The sequence below is a fragment of the Hypanus sabinus genome, chromosome 13, assembly GCF_030144855.1.
Source record: "Hypanus sabinus isolate sHypSab1 chromosome 13, sHypSab1.hap1, whole genome shotgun sequence".
Lineage (NCBI taxonomy): Eukaryota > Metazoa > Chordata > Chondrichthyes > Myliobatiformes > Dasyatidae > Hypanus > Hypanus sabinus.
In genome coordinates this window covers 78,615,752-78,636,587 of record NC_082718.1, presented here as the reverse complement: position 1 = coordinate 78,636,587, position 20,836 = coordinate 78,615,752, and the positions used below count along the sequence as shown (strand labels likewise).

The following is a 20,836-nucleotide window of genomic DNA, read 5'->3' as shown; positions in this document are numbered from 1 at the left end:
GGTCTATAATCATTGATGCAAATTATCACATTCTACTTAAGCACCAGTATTATTGAAGCCTGCTTGAAGCAGGTGGATAGCTCAGACAGCTGAAACAAGAGTCAACATTCCAGCTAGTTGATTAACACAGGTTTTCAGTACTCAGCTAGGTATGCTATCTGGGCCACAAGCTTTCCATGTTTTTGAGGTCAAAGTAAGTAAACAAAGTATTGAGCTGATCTGGGAGAGAAACTTCATGGCCATTTATGTTGCTTGGTTTTGCTTTGTGGGAGGTGATGGTGTACAAGCTGCCTCCTGTGATTTGTTTAGTCCAGAATTGCTATTTTGCATGTGAGATGGCCTTCCAGAATCATGTGTGAACCTGTAACCTGATAAAATATATCTAGGTCATGGAAGTGTAGGTAGTCAAAATTTATTTTTCCCTATAGTGTAGGGTATCAAAAACAAGTGAACATTTTAAAGGTGAGAAGTAGGAGATTTAAATGGGATCTTGAGGTATATGAATGTTGGAGGGTGTATTGGAGTCTGAAACAATCTTTGAGACATTTGGATAAACACAAATACAGTTGCATGAAAAAGTTTGTGAACCCTTTGCAATTACCTGGTTTTCTGCATTAATTACTCATAAAATGTGGTTTAATGTTCACCTAAGTCACAATAATAGACAAACACAATCCGCCTAAACTAATAACACACAAACAATTGTACTACTCCTCGTCGATACTGAGTCCTCCATTTAAACAATCACAGTCTAGGTTCAAAAGAGTATGTGAACCTCTGGGATAACGCCTTCTACAGAAACTATTTGGAGTCAGGTGTTCCAATCGATGCGATGAATTGTCAAGCTGCCCTATATATAAAAAAACACACACAAAATCAGGTTATTTACAGGGCCTGTTCTTCTCAAGAAAGATTTGTTTATATGCACCATACCTCAATCAAAACAACTTTCAGAGGACCTTTAGAAGGAGAATTGTAGAGATGCATGAAATTGGAAAAGGCCACAAAAGCATTTCTGAAGGCCTGAGTGTTCATCAGTCCACAGTAAGAGAAGTTGTCTACACATGGAGGAAATTCAGTACTGTTGCCACTCTGCCTAGCAGTGGGTGTCCTACAAAGATCACATGAAGAGCACAACATGCAATGCTAAAGGAGGTGAAAAAAACCCCCAAGGGTAACAGCAAAAGACTTGCAGAAATCTCTTGAACTTGCTGAAGTTTCTGTTCGTGTCTGCTATAAGAAAAACACTGAACAAGAATGGTGTTCGTGGAAGGACAGCACAGAGGAAACCACTGCTCTCCAAAAAAAACATTGCTGCACATCTCAGGTTTGCAGAAGACCACGTAGGTGTTCCACAATGCTTCTTCTGGGACAATGTTCTGCGGACAGATGAGACAAAAGTTGAACTCTTTGGTTGAAATGCTTTGGAGGAAAAAGGACACTGCTCACCACCACTAAAACCTCAACCCAACTGTGAAGCATAGTGGAAGAAGCATCATGATTTGGGGCTGCTTTGCTACCTCGGGGTCTGGGCAGCTAGCAATCGTTGAGGAAACAATAAATTCAAAATTGTATCAAGACCTTTTACAGGATCATTTTCAGGGTAGCGGACCATCACCTAAAGCTTAATGGAAGTTGGATGATGCAACAAAACGATCCAAAAGACAAGTAAATCAACAACAGAATGGTTTAAAAAGAAGAACATTTGTCTTTTGAAATGGCCAAGTCAGAGTCCAGACCTTAACTCAATTGAGATGCTGTGGCTTGACCTGAAGAAGACTGTTCATGCAAGGTATGCTAGAAATATTGATGAACTGAAGCAATTTTATCTGGAGGAATGGTCTAAAATTCCTTCTTGCCATTGAGCAAGTCTGATCAGCAGCTACAGGAAACGTTTGATGGAGGACATTGCTGCTAAAGGAGATTCTACCAGTTATTAAATACAAGGGTTCACATACTTTTTCCCCAACCTGAACTGTAAATGATTAAACAATGTGTTCAATAAGGACATGAAAACTTCAATCGTTTGTGTGTTACTAGTTTAGGCAGATTGTGTTTGTGCATTATTGTGATTTAGATGAAGATCGGACCATATTTTTTGAGTAATTAATGCAGAAAACCAAGTAATTGCAAAGGGCGCATCAACTTTTCTTGCAAGTGAAGGATATGGTCCTCATGCTCAGGTAAATAATTGAGGGCCAAGTACTGATCTAGGATGAGTTTGTTCCATGGCAAGTCTGAAGTCTTGCTCTCCATTTCCCTTTATTCCTTTTAGGCTTAACAATTCAATGATGGAATGTTGAATGTACTTTACAATAAACACCCATGGTTCGACATAACAGAAATTTCCTCCTCATCAGAACTGAATGGGTGACTCCTTTTCCTGAGATATACTCCCTCAGTTCTAGATACATTTACACAAAATGAACTGTTATCCTCCAGTATACCCCTTTTCAAATTTTATTTCAGTGGTCTCATTCTTTTACATGCCATTGAATGTGAGTTAATCTTAATGGTTTGTCATAAGGCCATAAGAGATGGGAGCAGAATTAGGCCATTTGGCCCATTGAACCTACTCTGCCATTTTAACATGGCTGATACATTTTCCCTCAGCCCAAATCTCCTGCCTTCTCCCTGTATCCCTTCATGCCCTGACTAGACAAGAATCTTCAACCTCTGCCTTATATATACATAAACACTTTGCCTCCACACCTGCCTGTGACAACTAATTCTACAGATTCACCACTTTGGCTAAAGAAATACCTCCTCATCTCTGTTCTAAAAGGATGTCCCTCTTCTGTGAGGCTATGTTCTCTGGTCTTAGACTGCCCCTTCATAGAAAACGTCCTCTCTACATCCATTTTGTCAAGGCCTTTCAACACTCGATAGTTTTCAGTGAGGCCATCCCTCATTTTTCTGAATTCCAGTGAGTAGGCCCAGAGTCATCAAACACTCCTCATACAACAAGCCTTTCAACCTTGGTATCATTTTTGTGAACCTCCTTTGAACCCTCTCCAATCCTTTCAAAGGTAAGGGGCCCAAAACTGCTTACGATACTCCTAGAGAGGCCTCGCCAGTGCCCAATAAAGCCTCAATATTACATCCTTGCTTTTATATTTTATGGCTCAAAATGAATGCTAACATCACATTTGCCATCCTCTCTACCGATTGACCTCTAAAATAACTTTAGGGAATCCTGTACGAGGAGCGAAGTCCCTTTGAGTCTCAGATTTTTGAGTTTTCTCTCTATGTAGAAAACTCTGTAGGCTTTTATTTCTTCTATCAAAGTGAATGATCATACAGGATGAAGGGTCTTGGCCCGAAACGTCGACAGCACTTCTCCCTATAGATGCTGCCTGGCCTCCTGTGTTCTACCATCATTTTGTGTGTATTGTTGTTTGAATTTCCAGCATCTGCAGATTTCCTTGTGTTTGCTCTAAGAAAATTAGGTTTAGGCTTCTCGGGTGCAAGAGTGAGAGAGGTGGGTGGTGCAAGGGAAATGCATTGTGAAGCCAGGGTTATCACAATGTTTTCGGAGCAATCTGGTTAATGAGAGTATGATATAGATTAATGAGTAATTATAGAGAGAACAAAGGAACATATTAAAGGTGTGAAAGGCAGATCAAACCTGTTGTTGAATCCTAAAGCAAAAAGTGAAATTTTTGAAATGCCCAGGAGATCGAGCTCTTTTCGTGAAGGGCCTTAATCCTGATATAGAACGGCTTCTCTTTCTGTAGATAGTGCCTGCCCTGTTGAGAATTTCCAGCATTTTTGACTTTATTTGGATTTGCAGCATCTGCTGTTTATTATGTGAAATTGTGAGTAACTCCATAGTTTGCTTTGGGGACCTGACTGTGTTCCAGTGACTGAATTTTGATTGAACCTTTCAAATAAAGGCTCTTTCCCATCAATCAGATAGGGGATCAGGTACGTTTTTCAAAAGAGCATAGAAGATGTGAAGGTTATTTATGAAGTGGAAAGGAGCATTGGAGTAGTGGAATGACAAACAAGCAGCAATGATTGGACCAGAGAAAACATTTCTTTAAAATAACCAGATAATTATTTTTTAACCAGGCATTGTTCAAGTAAAAATGTTTCTCATGAACTGACTTCAAAAGTTTTGCTGCCCCCACAATATAATTCCTGTGCTCAAGGTATGATTATGTTACCATCAATAGTACAATATCTACCCTATATTGAGCCTAAAATGGTGGTTCTAAGAACTATAAACAGTGAAAATAAGGAAATGTCTCTTTTGTGTTCTTAGTACGCAAAGGCCACAATAGGTGGCCTTGAATGGCCGAGGGATATTTACCAGTTTCTTTCTACAGTGCTACACTTAGCAGTCAAGGAAAATGTTTCTTTAGCACATCCTGGGTGATGCTGTGGTGCAGACAAGCTCTTTATTTACTTACGACCCATTACACCATTGACATTTAGTGCAGCAATGAAGATCCTCCATCTCCAGTGGTGTTCAGAGCTTCCTTCATCATGTCAGTAGGTTCCTCTCCGTTTCTACTATTGTCAGTCATGCAAGTCCTGGGTGAAGACTGAGGAATACCGTCACTCTCAGATGTAGAAGGATTGCTGTTTCTGTAACAATTTTGTTTTGACCAGTCAGGGATGTTGGTCTGAGCTGAACCCCTGAACCTGGAGGACCAGTGGACTCTTGGTCTGTCCTCTATCCGTTGACCTGTTCAACATGAGTGACCCTACCAAGAGCCAGAGCATAAAGCCCTGACTCCAGCCTGCATATCTTGTCAGCTTATCGAGGCACACAAGCTTCCAAACTCTAAAACAAGGTTGTGGTCCATTTGGAGGAGCAAGCTCTTTGCTGTTGCATTTTTTTCCCCCCAGCAACTTTATTTTTTACACTCTCTAAGCTTGATGCTTACAGTACTGCCTAAGTTTTGCATTCCATTTTGTTCCATGAATGCTTATATCCACAATACCGTTTCCAAATTTGGATAAAAATATTAACAAGTTATATCTGTTGGACAGATTATCTAGACAATGGCAACAACAAGATGGCTATACAGCAAGCTGACAAATTGCTCAAGAAACATAAGGATCTTCACTGTGCAAAGGTAAGCACTGCAATAGATTTCTCAAATGCAAAGTAATGTAAAATTAATTTGAGTTATGGACTTTGGGATGTACATAATTTGTTAAATAGCTGAGATAAAGGAAATGTATTTAGCAAGCAATATTTTTGCAGAACTAATATTTTTGGAAATGCACTTAAGTTGTATTATGATCCAGAGCATAATTGTAATTGCAACGTTGTCCTGTACCTTAAGTCAAGATTCAAGAATGTACTATGCGTAGAATGCAAGAATGGATTTAACGTATATTGAAATATTAATTATTCATCTAAATTGGCAGATGCTTTTTTTGCTCTGTTACACCAGTCTTCTGCAATTTGAATGCAAAAAGTAAATTTTTAAAAAATGATCAAACCATCGTATCACTTAACATATGCCATTCTGCTGAGATGGAGCTTTGTCCTTTTAATGACAACAAATCTGATTCTTGGCAGAAGATAATTTCAGCTGTGATTTAGAGTTCAGTTGTTTGATGTGAAAATTAGAATCAGCTTGTCTCAATATTTTGATTTTGACTTCATTTTTCAGTTAACATTGAGATTCTTTGCTCTTGTCAGTTTTAAATGCTCAAGTGATTTGTAATTTTTAAAGAACATTTTGATTCACTTGATTAGATTTGTTATTCTCAGAACACAAAGTAGAATGAGGTAAACCGTGCAACCTGTCAAGCTAGTGCTGCCATTTGATACGTTTTGGGTTTGGACAATGTAATTCCTGTCCCAACTTTACAATGATTATCTTTTGCTCTCATGATGTAGAGATTGGATTAGACTAATTTGGCAAGAGGATGGGAATCAGAGTGAAAGGGCTGAGGAAGGGGGGAACAGAAATGTCAAAGGTAGCAGATTGGGAAGCTTTTAAAAACTTGCAGAAGGAAATTAAGAAGGTCATTAGGAAGGAAAAGATGAATTATGAAAGGAAGCTGGTAACTAATATCAAAGAAGATGCTAAAAGCTCAGGTTCTGTTGGCTGCGTAAGTCTAAGGAAGCCAATCTGTGGCCCCACCAAATGTGTGAGAGTGAGGTGCAAAACCTGTTTGGGTGGATGCTGCATGATGTGTTACCCTGTTACAAATCAGTGCCATGAAATAACACAGTATTACCGTATGCAATTAAATGATTTAGCTTTATAATTCTTAATTTGACTAGAGTGTTAATGAAGAAAACAAAAAAAAAAGGGCCCATTTTAATGAAACAGTATAATGTGCACGTTGGTGCTCATGGTTTCTTGTATGTTAGTTCTCCATCGATTTTCTCCCCCCCGCCCCTGGTGTCGTTGACTCCTGGTCCCATTCCAAGTCCACTCCATCCTGCAGTCTCTGTTCTGGCATCTTTTCTCTTCATCTTCCACCAAACAAAAGACCTAGAACACCTCACTGTCAGGCACACAACAAGATAAAACACTCCCTTCATTGGATGACATGCATTCCAAAGCCCCTGTTATCTCTAGCCATAACTTAAACACTGCTGCTACAGAAGAATCATTACATTAGCAGTGAAACCTTTCCCAGGGCATTACATATATAAAGGGTAAAAGAGAGTTGGGGGTAGATATACAACCCAATAGAAAATGATACTGGAGATATTGTAATGAGAGGCACAGAGATGGCAGAGGAACTGAATGTGTATTTTGCATCAGTCTTCACAGTGGAAGACATCTGCAGTATACCGAACATTCAAAGAGTGTCATGGAGTTGAAGTATGTGCAGTGAAAATTACGACTGAGAAGGTGCTCTGAAAGCTTAATGGTTTGAGGGTGGATAAATCTCCTGGACATGATGGAATGCACCCTCAGGTTCTGAAGGAAGTAGCTAGAGAGATTGTGGAGCTATTAACAATGATCTTTCAAGAATTGATAGATTCTGGCATTGTACTGGATAATTGGAAATTTGCTAAATGTTTAAGAAGGGTGGGAGGTAGCAGAAAGGAAACTATAGACCTGTTAGCCTGACATCAGTGGTTGGGAAGTTGTTGGAATTGATTGTTAGGGATGAGATTACGGAGTCCAGTTTCCCATGGTAGGGGAGTCTAGGTCAAGATGGCACGACTACAGGATTGAAGGATGTCCATTTAGAACAGAGGTGCAGAGAAATTACTTTAGTCAGGGGGTGGTAAATCTGTGGAACTTGTTGCCACAAGCGGCTGTGGAGGCCAAATCATTAAGTGCATGGAAGGCAGAGATAGATAGGTTCTTGATTAGCTAGGGTTTCAAAGGGTATGGGGAGAAGGCGGGGGAGTGCGAATGATTGGAAGAATTGGATCAGCCCATGATTGAACGGCAGGACAGACTTCATTTGCCAAATGGCCAACTTCTGCTCCTATATCTTATGGTCTTAACGTTATAGGGGACTGATGGTAGGTTAAAAGAATTTTGAGCTATTTAACATTAAAATAATGTGTAATCTCTACAAGTTTCTAAGTAATACTCTAAGCTTGCAAAACTAAGAATATTGTGTTAGGAATTAAAATCATTATCATTATGTACTGCCGTATGACATCATGTGCCATGTCGTATGACATGGGCAATTATGGTCTTATCCATGACTATGATTTGCTTTTGGCATATTTTCCTGCAGAAGTGGTTTACCATTGCCTCCTGGGCAGTGTCTTTACAAGACAGGTGACCCCAGCTGTTACTAATACTCTTCAGAGATGGTCTGATGTCAGTGGTCGCATAACCAAGCCCCGTGATATTCACCAGCTGTTCATACGAGCATCCACCACCTGCTCCCATGGCTTCACGTGACCTGATTTCTGGGGGGGGGGGGGGGGGGAGCTGGCGGAAACGCTAAGCAGGTGCTACACCTAGCAGAAGGAAGGAGCACCTTACACCTCCTTTGGTAGAGGCGTATCTCCACCCCGCCAACCTATAGGCCTTAATACAATGTTAAATTGTAATTTTTTTTCTCTGTAGGATATTGCTATCAATATGCTAAATAAGCCCATGAATACCTGTTTATGAATGTTGAATCTTGACAATATCCTCTTGTGGTCTGGCATTAAAGGTTCTGAAAGCAATTGGCCTACAGCGAACAGGGAAACAAGAAGATGCGTTTACCTTGGCACAAGAAGTAGCTGCACTTGAACCCACAGATGACAACTCCTTACAGGCCCTTACTATTCTCTATCGTGAGATGCACAGACGTATGTTTGCTTGAAAGGACATGAGAAAGTGTCCAAAAGGGATTGGTGGGGTGGGGGGGGGGGAATAGTTGAATCTGAGTTTTGAGCATGTTAGAATGTAAGTTATCAGTCACTCTGAACTATTAAGCACCTGCTGAGAACGACCTGTGGAAATTTTTATTTCTGAGGATTATTTGAAAATAGCAACCTGAATTGTGCTCATCAGTTTACTGAAGTTAATCTAGGACAGTGATATCAACCAATAACACAGCAGTTGGGAATTCCTGGCATTGTGTGGTATGTGCAGAACCTTTTTGGCTTTGACCCAGAAAGGAGGAAATACCAAGGAACCAGCTGTGCCTGAATTTCATTCCATTAACTGGCATCAGCTTTAAAAAGCATATAGTGCTGTAAGTGTGCAGAAGACTGCTTCAATATCTAATTATAAACCTTTTTTTTTTTGGAAACTTAAGCAAGCAAATTATTTTCAGCAAGCATTCGCAGTGCTTGTTTACGAATTGTGTTCTTGTATAAAGCCATGGTGTTCTTTATTTTAGTGCTTGTTGCTGCCACTATTTGAACTTGATGAATATTCTCTCTTGTCCCTGCAAGTAAATTAAAATTCTTAAATGTGGCAGAAGATTTTCAGCATTTCTGTTGCATAAATATCTGAGAAACTTGGTCATCTACCAAATGGGGAGGGTTTCAAAGAGTTGTGTGTATAATAGTGCAAGCAAATTACGGTTTAAAGTTGGTAGAAGTTGACAGGGAACAAGATTTTTAATAAATAACATAAACATATTCAGTTTTCTTTTCTGATCATTATATATTCTAACTCTCAGTCTTCATAACTATATTAGTTGTCACTAAAGCACGATGTTTGCTCACTGTGACATTCTACAGATGTTTTGAGTAGCTTACAGTCTGTGAGAAAGGGTGTATATCCACTTCCATTAACGCAAGTCCACACACTTTATTAACTGCAGTCACATTTCAACTCCCTGTTGCTTGAAGCCTTCTCTAAAGGATAATCATGAGACACTGCTCATCACATTGTTTATTTTCTGCATTATACCGACAAAGAATTTGTACCATTACCTGTTCCAGAATATGTCTATAATATTTTAAAATTCTGTGTATTTAATACTTCAAGAACAATTGATAATCTACCCTGAAGTTTATTATTGCCAGCAAGTAGTGTGGAAACAGTGGAAGAGGAGATGATGTATTGGTAGAATTGTTATTAGTTGCTATGAAACGAGCATCTGTTAGAGAAATAAACAGCACTGCCTGTCTTTTGATTATTTCTGACTGTTTAAGAGAACCTTATCCTCCTGCTGCTGCCATCAGAAGTCTACTGTCCTGTTTCAAAAACCCTTATGGACTTATTGGTGCAGTTTGCTTCCAGATAATGTTATGCAGAATCTCATGTTTTTCATTTGCAAATGCTTGAAATCAAGAGCAACAAGCAGAAATGCTGGAGGGACTCAGCAGGTCAGGCAGCATCTCTGGAGAGGAATAACACTGGAAACATTGACTGTTTATTCCCCCCCATAGATGCTGCCTGACCTGAGTTCCTCCAGCATTTTATATCTGTTGCTTAATCTTCTGCAAATGGTTTCTTTATATGTGGGCACACATTATCTTTGAGAGCATCAGAGCCAAATCTGAGATTTTCTTTTATTCCTAAATAAACACATGCTTGCTTCATGATCATCAAGAATTTTGGACAACTTTACTCCTCCCTTTTCCACTGGGGTTGGATGGGACTACAACTAGAGCTCATCAGTTAAGGGTAAAAGGTGAAATGTTTAGGGGCAACATGAGAGAAACTTCTTCACTCAGAGAGTTGTAAGTGTGGAACAAGCTGCCAATGCAAGTGGTGCACGTAAGTTTGATTTTAACATTTAAGAGAAGTTTGTATAGGTACATAGCAGGTAGGGGTATGGTGGACTCTGGTCCTGGTGCAGGTTGATGGGAGTAGACAGTTTAAATGGTTCATCATGGACTAGATGGGCCAAAGGGTGCTGTCAGCATTTCAACGGATGCTGCCTGACCTGCTGAGTTCATCCAGCTTTTGTACATGTTGATTTGACCACAGCATCTGCAGTGTACTTTGTATTGTGTATGTGCTGTGCTTTTCTGACTCTAAGAGATCCTTCGGTCCATTGTAACTTCCTTTTGTCCAACTCCAGCAAGGTAATTGAGTGACAGTCTGAACCTGACATTGTTGGTTTTTATTGTTCTTCTGCCAGGAGATATTATTTAAAATTAATTTAATATTTTAATGCATGCTGAATGTTTGAGATATTTAATTTCTTTCACGTCAAGATAATACTTTTCTTTTTCAGCTGAACTGGTCACTAAGTTGTATGAAGCTGCTGTGCGAAAAGTTCCAAACAGCGAAGAGTACCACTCACATCTCTTCATGGCATATGCCAGGGTTGGAGAATACAAAAAAATGCAACAGGTATTATTTCTACAGCAAAGGTGGAGTCTTTCTCATTCTGAGCAAAACACAACTTATTAAAAGTAATTGAAAATTATAAAAACTGTAGTAGTTGGAAATCTGGCTTAAAAAAATACTTGAACGCTTAGGCCACATCAGTGAAGAGTGAAATAGTTAGTATTTCAAGTCTGAATTGTTAACTCTGTTTCTCTCTCCATAGGTACTTCTTGTCCCATCAAGCACTCAGCACCACTTGTTATTCCAGTTTATTCACAGCTTTGACTAATCATCAATATTTAAATGTTCTTGTGCAGTTTGTTTCTAAATTTTTAGAAAAGTTGTGCCTTCTTTTGATATTTTTCCTTACCTCCCCATGTTGTCCAATTAAACCAATTAAATAGGGAGACTTGTTTATACCAGTTCAGAACAATGCATTTAAAACATTAATCTGGCATTCTCTTTAGAACCTAGAGCAGTATAGAATAGTTACAAGCCCTTTGGCTGTGATGTGTTGTCCCAAGCTATTTAAACTAATGATGTCTTATTATATTAACCCCCACTGCCTACATATGGTCCATTTTTTCTTTTGCTGCATGTTCATCTATCTAAGAACCTCTTAAGCATTATCATATTTTCACATCTACCTCCAACACCATCCCTGGTAGCATGTTCCAGACAAATATCATTCAATGAACAAAACAAAATTTGCCTTGCTTTGAACTTATCCCTCTCGCCTTTAAATGCTTGTCCTCTAGTATTAGACATTTCAACCCTGGCGAAAAAGATACCACTGTCTACTCTGTGTCTCTCGTAATCTCTGTCAGATTTCTGCACATCCTTGTAATCCAGGCAGCGTCCTAATAAACCCCTTCTGCACTCTCTCTAAATCCCTTGAATGGAAAATCTTAGAAATAGTAGTGGATATGGCCCAGAACATTACAAGTAAACCCTCCCAATGATTGAGCACAAATACATGAAACACTTTTGCAGGAAAGCAGCATCCATTGTCAGGAACACCTTCCACCCAGGGCAAGCTCTGTTCTTGCTGTTGCCCTCAGGAAAAGGTGCAGGAGCCTCAGGACTTGCACCACCAGGTTCAGGAACAGTTATTACCCCTCAGCCATCAGGCGCTTGAACCAAAGGGGATAACTTCACTCAACTTCACTTACCCCATCATTGAAATGTTCCCGCAACCAATGGACTCCCTTTCAAGGACTCTTTATCTAGTGTTCTCGATATTTATTGCTTATTATTTATATTATTGTTTCTTTTTGTATTTGGACAGTTTGTTGTCTTCTGCACTCTAGTTGAATACCCCAATTGGTGGTCTTTCATTGATTCTGTTATTATTCTATAGATTTGTTGAGTATGCAAAAAAAAATAAATGTTGGGGTTGTATATGGTGACATAATGTACTTGTATAATATAACTTAGTTTGAGCTTTAAGTGGATGTGGAGAGGATGTTTCCTGTGGCGTGGGAGTCTGTGACCAGAAGGCACAGCCTCAAAATAGGGTGATGTCCCTTTAGAATGGAGATGAGGAGGAATTTCTTTAGCCAGAGGGTGGTGAAATTGTGGAATTTGTTGCAGCTGGCAGCTGCAGAGGCTAGTCATTGAGTGCATTTAATGTGGAGGTTGTTAGGTTCTTGATTAGTCAAGGCATGAAAGGGTTACAGGTAGAAGGCAGGAGAATGGGGTTCAGAGAGAAGTGGATTGGCCATGATTAAATGGACGCAATGGCCCAATTCTGCTCCTATCTTGTGGTCTTAATTAAGTGTCACTAACGTATGTGCCTCTGAATCAACGGAACAACGGTAATTACTGGCCATTCCTCGTGTATCAGCTTGTGGATAGAGAGGATGCAAATGTCTTGGCCAAACTCAGTTACCTACCATACCTCACATCTGGCCCTGAGGACTTGTTTACCTTAATGCTCATGACCAAATGCCACCTTTTTCTTTATCTCAAAATGTCTCAGCATATTACCATGCTCCATTTACTGATCTCTTTATCCTCCATGTCCTTCTCTTTGGCAAATGCTGACATAAAATACTCATTTAGGACCTTGCCCACCCTCCTGTCCAGCATAACCTTTGCTTGAATGGTGCTAAAATCTCTTCTTAAATATTGTTAAAGCTGCTATTTACCTCTAAGCATTACACTTGAGATTTAATGCAACTCCTTTAGAGTTTGTGTAATTTCCTGATATGTTTAAGGTTCTGTGGAATTTTATTTCCTCAGGCTGGGATGGCACTTTACAAGATTGTTCCAAAGAATCCATATTATTTTTGGTCTGTGATGAGTCTGGTCATGCAGGTGAGTGCCATTACTAAGATGGGGGGGGGGGGGGGGAAACTGCATTTAGGTTATTACATCATAGTTCAGGTAGATATTTTTGTTTCATTAAAATAAACTCAAAATTCTTAATCAGTACATAAATGGGAGAGCTAAATTAGTATAAGCTTGAGACATTTATGTGTTAGTCATTTAAAATTTTGTTTGCGTTTTGGAAAAAGATTTGGACTCATTTGCTACCTTATTTAAAGAGTCAAAAACAAGCATGTTAAAAGAAGGAATCATTTGACTAAAATTAATTTGTCATTTGCATTGGAACAGCTGGAGAATGTTGCTGAGGTTATTGAAGCAATAGCTTATCTCAAAGTACTTAACCTTGTTAAAATTAGCATCTGATTCATACAGATGGAAAACAGTTCCTCTCTTCATGATATTAAAAAAGTTAAAAAATAAACTGTATTAATATAGGAATTGAAGGATGATGGTCAGTGATCAATAAAGTGTTGTCAGACTGGTTTTGAAAATAAATCACTTTGGAACTGGAACCCTTGGCGAAGCTTGAAATAAAAATCAGTATTAACAATATTTGTATTTCCTCTTAGAGGTTTTTTTTAATTAATCTTGTGATATAGCACTGGCAAAATTGCTGTGGCATAAATCAAGAGGGGATAACGTATCCCTGCCTTTGGATCAATTCCATGCATTCTTATTTTGTTCAATAAATGTAGTCCCAGATTTTTAAATAATAATTTTTAGTTGAAAATGAAGTCAGTAATTTTCTGCGTTTGTGTAGTTACAATATCTATTGTTCTCTATATCTGTAAAATTTGTTTGCTAATTATAAGCTGTTGGTTGTCATTTGCCACAAAGGTTTGGTTGTGGCAGTCAAAACAAACTTCTTAATACCTGATAGAATTGTCATTGTCTGAATTTCAGTTGAAATATAGAAAAATTAGTCAATTATTTTGAGTTTTCTGTCTGAAGGAAGTGTAGCCCTTGTCAAGCTGTTTGTTGGACCCAAAATATTTCCTCAGCAGTTGGATAAATGAGGATTTGTGAATGCTGTTTAGCTTAACTTGCGTCCTTTTAGATTAAGAAATGCTCATGACTAATTATTTGTCTTCCTATATGAATTGTATTAAGTCAGTCAGACTTAATTAGTTGTGGAATAGTTACTTATACTTTTTTAAAGGGTCAAAATATATATATATTTGTGGTCAGTTTTTGACTTTATTCTGTGTCTTACATAGTCCATTTCAGCTCAAGATGAAAAATTATCAAAGACAATGTTCCTCCCCTTAGCACAGCGGATGGTGGAAAAGATGGTGAAAGAGGACAAGATTGAGGCAGAAGCAGAGGTAAGAAAATTGCACACTGCAAATTGTGAATCCCAGAATGAGGCCATCTCAGAGCATGGGGATTAACTTCTTAAATTTCTTACAAATCCCTGCTTTATTTCTATAATAATTGATTGCTAGAAAATAAAAAAATCCAATTATTTGTAATCTTTTCAATCATTTTTCAGAATTTGGTAAATCTATTCCTGCACGTTGAGATCACTTTCTGACAATACCATGCTTAGACTCTTCCTGTGCTGAGATACCTCACTTATTTAGTTACTTGTGTCTCGGGTTAGGGCAACAATTCTGGATTTATACCCCACTCCTTGATTCAAACTGGAGTTAGAGCTTCTTTCCAAGCTTACAGAGTTTTGGAATTTATACTAATACTAACATTTCTGTGATAATTTTTGATAAAATCTGGGGATCCAAATTTTGAATTTAATTTTGAGCATATTGCTATGACTTTTGATTAACTGTTGGATAGAGTGTGAGTATAATTTCTAGTTGCTTCATAGTTTTTGTTTTTTTTTGTATAATAGGTGCAACTTTATTTAATGATTTTGGAACGTTTGGGAAAAGACCTGGAGGCTCTGGAAGTCATCAGAGGAAAACTGGGAGGTGAGAAGAAAGCTAATTTACTTAAGTTTTGTGTAAAAACTATGATATTTTTCATTCCTTGTGAGTTGTGATCACACAAGCATAGGCAGCTTTGGTTTGTAGACTTAGTCATCGCTGTTCATGGAAGGTGAATGCAGGCATCTAGCTTAACTGCGGTGAACTTCTCAAGGCAATGATACATGAAAAACTAGTAGATGCTCACCTTAGTCCTGCTTCAGTGCTATCTGTTCAGTACATGAAAGAAGTTGTAGCTGAGTGATCTGACCTATCTGTAGTAATTTAATAATTCTGTAAATGCGATAAATCTGATCCTGCACATTTAGATCGCTTGCTCTGTGAACTTGTAATTTCCAATTATCTGTTGACCTATGTTGAAAAATCTTATCTTTAGTCATAAATTTGCCTTGTTTCCTCTTGATGCTCTCTTAATAATGTTGCACAGACAGTTTTTTGAATTGTTCAGTGGGGTCAAGATGGCACCAGTGAAGTGATTCCTCGGATGACATCTTCCAATTAGTCAATCATTTTAGCTTTTCTTCATTTTCTACTTTTTAATTTTGTTTTTGAAAATGTTGGAGCCTGTGGCTTAGTCTCTAGTTTGATTGAGTGAGCTAGCGCTCTGCTGTCCCCGAGAAAACTCCAGAAGGGAAATGCAAGCTCCCCTCTGTAGGGGTGGTTGGTTCGAGTCACTAGCCCTCAGAGGGGCGATCGAAATTCTGAGATTTATTGATTGGACTGTAGTTCAAACTAACTAGTTCATCTTGGCCTCTTTCAATGTCAATGTTTTTTTTTAAATGTTCTCAGCCATTCTTGTTGCGGATTGGCAGGCTATCTGTTTGTTTTTGTCCAAGGGAGGGGTTGGGGTGTTTGGGGATTGCGAGTTTTTGTTTCCTTTTTCCATGCGTGTTGGGGGGGGGTGGATTAATGTCTGTCTTTCAACTACTTGTATGGTTTTCTGTGTTCTCTGATGATCTGGAGAAGAGACAAATTTCAGAGTTGTATTCTGCATGCATACTTTTGATAATAAAATGAGCCTTTCAACCTTTGGTAATACAAAAGTGTATTTTCTTCCCAGGATTTGTCATTTATCTTGCCTTGAGAAGTGCCTGAAATTTAAATCCATTTGTTCACAATTCTGCTTTGAATGGAGTATTTTGTTAGCTCTAAATACTCTTCAGTAAAATATTTTAAAGACTCATTGACGATTTCCATTTTGCAATTTCCACAAAGTAGATTATATGGTCGGCACAACATTGTGGGCTGAAGGACCTGTAATGTGCTGTAGATTTCTATGTTCTAAAGTGTTATTTATGTGAATTTGCATTCTGTCCCAGTGCCCATTAGAAATAATGGAGAGGCTTATTTACGATTAACCCTTACAATCACTCAATCCTAGGCTGTGTTTGAGTTGAAGAAAATGCATTTGTTTATATTGAAGTTGTTTTCCCCTCAGAGAAACTGACCAGCGAGTTGCAGAGCCGTGAAATGAAATGTATGGTGCTCTACAAGAAGTTAATAAAATGGCCTGAATGCAACGCACTATCAAGGAAACTGTTATTGAACAAGTGAGCTGGTTTTCACTTAAATGTTTTATGGTGAATGCATTGCTATTACATATTCAGAAATCGGATCCATTCAGCTGTTGTATCCTGAAGGGTAACTGGGCTTCTAAGTTGAAGTTAATTGATGCTGCCACTGGGACTTCAAATTTTTCTAATTTCCCTGAACTTCATGCCTTTGCAGGGATAACGTTCATGGCTGCCATATGTTTGCTGACAGCTCACCAAGTTAATCACCTTCATCTATAAACCACGGCAGTGATTGCTGGCAGGCTATCTATCTGTGGAGATACTGTACTGAGGCTGATTTGCATGACCTAGCTGGAGTTACAGTTCAGGAATCTGAATAAAACCTTTGGCCTGTTTCTTCGTTTCCTTCCTGTGATCCTTTTTACTGGTGCTGAAGACAATTATAACTTATAACTTCTACTGCAGCTGTTACTGCATTTAATTTGGATGTTAGGGAAGTCACAAATAGACTTTAATCCTGCCTGATATTGATTTTTAATGTATTAATAGTATGATTAATATTCTGTATCAAATTATTTTGGCTAAGGGATTTCCAAGTTTTTGCTTTGAAGGCTGCTGTGTGCTTTTCAATGGGCAAAATGCAGGTGTGGTTCCCAGTGCGTGTGGGAGTGAGACTCACAAGCAATACAGCTAACAAAGCTAACACTCATGGAATCCCATCTGTGAAATGCTTAATGCTGTACTAAAAGGGAGACATTTTCAGCTTTTGACAGGATTTTGACTTTTGGTTTGCAAATGATTTTCTGATTTCCCAAGAGAACCCCATGTTAATAAGCACCAGTCTGGTGCATCACACACCAGAAGCAGGTTGGGACTGGCAAGAGAGCTTCTGTGGTTGAGGCTGCTGTTCTGAGACAGGATTCTGCTCTCTCTGCAGTCCATCTTTGCCCCCATCCCATCCAGTCTCATGGCAGACACAGGAATTTGCTTCTGGTGGACCTAGGCAGTTACCGCAGTTACTGTTGCTGGCAGTTACCGCAGTAGCAAAGAGCAAGTAAAGGTGAAGTGGCCTGTTGTAAGTTTATTTTCAATTACTACCTCTCTATCTCTGCCACTGCCTCTATCTCAGATTTTGTTTTTCTGAGACAGTAGTGGAATACAGTGGTTACTGAGTGGACTGAAAACTAAAGTGATTTCTTAGGGTAGTGGGAAATGCTTACCCTCTGAGAAGAAGCTAGCTTTCATTTGAAGAAACACATGCCTGATGTGTATTATTGTGAACAGCTGACAAAGTGAAACATGTTTCTTGTGAGCAGTCCTTAAAAGTAGTTTGTGTTGTAAATCTGACTCTCATGACAAAACAAATGTAGTGCATTATAACAAATATCCTGACTTGGCCAGCTAGTTTTCTCTGAGCTGGAGCCTTAAAGACATTCCACTAATCTTCCATGTGCCAATTACGAATTTATTATTGTATTAAGTTATGTCTTCAGCTACTCTGAGAGCTGAATATTTCTAAGAAACTTTAAATTGATCATCAAGTTAACGCCTTCAAATATAACAAAATCTGATTAAAATATTGGTCATTTGTCTTCTGTTGCTGTAGTCTGTTTTATTTCCACAAGCCTCATGATGCCTCTGTGAGATCACAGTCTTGTCCTTTTCCTAAGTACCAGTTCCAATAGAGTCTTCTTCTAACTCCTTCCTCTCCTCCGAACTTTGTTTAAACTGACTGTTCTCACCTCACACATTTGTTCCTCTATGGCTATATTACTTGTAACATACTAATCAAAAACTTGATTAAAAAGTGTTTTCATAAATTCCTCATCTATAATTTTTAATCAATTTCCTCCTTAGATTTTCAAAATTTATTTCAATTTATTTCAGCAGTTATCTTGTTTACTTCCCTCCTTTTTTGTATTGTAGTTTGTAGTAGATTCTCAATATGTATATTTGTAATATAGCAGTTAAGTGCATCGAGGAATATATCAAATCCACAAAAACACTTTTTTGTATATTCTGACGTGAAAAATGGCATTCCAATTCTAGATGTCCTTTATCAGAATAGCTTAAATGTGATTGGACATTTGATTTGGAAAAAATTGTAATAAAACAGAAAATGTTGGAAATGTGCAGCAGGTTGGTCAAGATCTGAAAGAAAAAGATAAGTACTTTTCCTCTTCCAGATGCTGTCTGAGCAGCTGTGCATTTTAACATTTTCTGTTTTTATTTCAGATTTCCAATATTCGTGGTCTTTTTAAATATATACAGTAAGTTGTCTGATCCTCTGCTCATTACATGCTATGACATTCCTTTTTAAAAGTATTATTCTAACAAAGAGAAGATATGGTATTATAAAATAAAAGATATGACCCAGTGCTAAATGTAATATTAATCTTGGGTCATTTACTTTTTGTTTGACCATGGTAAATTAGTATTTGTTTCTATCTACAAAGTGCAACTCTCAGGGAATGAGCATTTTAAGACTGGTTTCTCCTAAAAATTAGGCCAAACCTCGTGTTGTGTCTAACTGGTTTTATATTTTTTTTTAAGGTTCCAGGAAAGTTGATGAAGGAAAAGCAGTGGATGTTATCTACATGAACTTTAGCAAGTTCTTTGACAATGTCCTACTGTACATGGGAGGCTGGTCAAGAAGGTTCAGTTGTTTGGTATTTAGTTGCTTAATTTCAATTAACCAGAGTGGTAGTAGATGGTTTCCTCTCTGACCGGAGGCCTGTATTAATGGTGTGCCACAGGGATCGGTGCTGAGTCCATTGTTGGTTGTCATCTAAATCAACAATCTGGATGATGATGTGTTTAACTGGATCACCAAATTTGCAGACAACACCAAAACTGGTGGTGCAGTGGACAGCGAGGAAGACTATTAAAGCTTGCAGTCCACCAGGTGGAAAAATGGCAGATGAAATATAATGCACTCAAGTGTGAGGTGTTGCACTTTGGGAGGACAGACCAGCACAGGACTTGAATGGTGAGAGGTAGACTACTGACAAATGTGGTGAGAACAATGGCTCTGGGAATATGGATCCGTAATTCCTTGAAAATGGCATCACAGCAAGATAGGGTTATAAAGAGTGCCTTTGGCACATTGGCTTTCATAAATCAATGAGTGCAGGAGTTAGGATATTATGTTAAATTGGAATATTGTGTGCAGTTCTGGTCACATACTTAAGCAAAAGATTGAAAAAGTGAAGGGAAAATTTATAAGCATATTGGCAGGATTTGGATCTGAGTTATTGGGAAAGGTTGAATAGGTTAGGACTTCATTCCCTGGAATGGAGGAGAATCAGGGAAGATTTGATACGTATACAAAATTGATGGGTATAGATGCAGTAATGGCAAGTTGACTTTTTCCACTGAGGTTGGCTCGAGATTAGAGGTAGAGATCATAGGTTTGGGGTGAAAAATGAAATATTTAATGGGAACCTGAGGGGGTACTTCACTCTGAATGTGGAATGAGCTCCCAGTGGAAGTGATGGGTGTGGGTTTGATTTCAACACTTAAGAGAAATATGGAGAAGTACATGAATGGGAGCGGCCTGGAGGGCTATAGCCTGGGTGTGGAATAATACTTTGGAAAGATCAGATGAGCCAAAGGGCCTGTTTCTGTGTTATAATGATTAAAGTTATTGTAGTGAATTGATCACACTTCAAGCTGTTGAACAAAGTATAATTTATTCTTGTATCTAATCATAACATTACAGAAAGGCAATCTGTTGCTGATCAACTAACGTTATGCCATTTCCTGTGGGGTATTAGCAGAATTGGAAACTTATAAGCTGTTTCCAACCTAGAAATGAGCTTCCCTCAGTAAAGTAAAGTAGCCTCTATTGACCCCTTGATGTGCCGGTGGATAGGCATGGTGATCTTTATATACATATTTAATGGTTTGTTAGATGTGATGTTGTTTTGTTGTTCTCTTTCAGCCCAGATGACTGGCAATTCTACTTATCCTACTTTGATTCTCTCTTCCATTTGATTGATGCTGCTTGGACTCCACCCACAGAGGCAGAACAGTAAGTACTGTGATATATATTTTTTTATGTTTCCCTCAATTTGCTGTGATTTCTCTATACAAAACCTCTATAGAATGTATTTTTCTGTAACGGGGAGACTATTTTCTGTCAGTGTTGAAATCACACGTTGAATGAAATCGAATACTGCTTGTGGACCTAGTACTTACTTGTGTGTTATCAACTTAACTGTCCAGTGTCTACCAATGTAACGGTCCAGGTCTTGCTGGATTTGGCTCTTCAGTTAAGGCTCACTACTTGAGAATCGTGACCATCAAGTTTTCTGGATGTTAATATTGATCCCTCTAGCACCTTATGGCAAAGGTGCAACAGGCAGAAGGATCC

General features: G+C 38.5%; 1 protein-coding gene across 2 annotated transcripts in view; it reads left to right on the top strand.

Annotated features, from left to right (window-relative positions):
• naa25 (N-alpha-acetyltransferase 25, NatB auxiliary subunit) overlaps positions 1–20,836 on the top strand; it is an 80,969-nt gene that overhangs the window by 11,927 nt on the left and 48,206 nt on the right. For both annotated transcript variants that reach the window (XM_059987973.1, XM_059987974.1), the window contains exons 2-9: positions 5,002–5,087; positions 8,110–8,248; positions 10,579–10,697; positions 12,918–12,992; positions 14,222–14,329; positions 14,854–14,932; positions 16,386–16,497; positions 20,405–20,494. In XM_059987973.1, the coding sequence (XP_059843956.1) occupies positions 5,002–5,087; positions 8,110–8,248; positions 10,579–10,697; positions 12,918–12,992; positions 14,222–14,329; positions 14,854–14,932; positions 16,386–16,497; positions 20,405–20,494 (808 nt within the window). The remainder of the gene's footprint in view (positions 1–5,001; positions 5,088–8,109; positions 8,249–10,578; positions 10,698–12,917; positions 12,993–14,221; positions 14,330–14,853; positions 14,933–16,385; positions 16,498–20,404; positions 20,495–20,836) is intronic.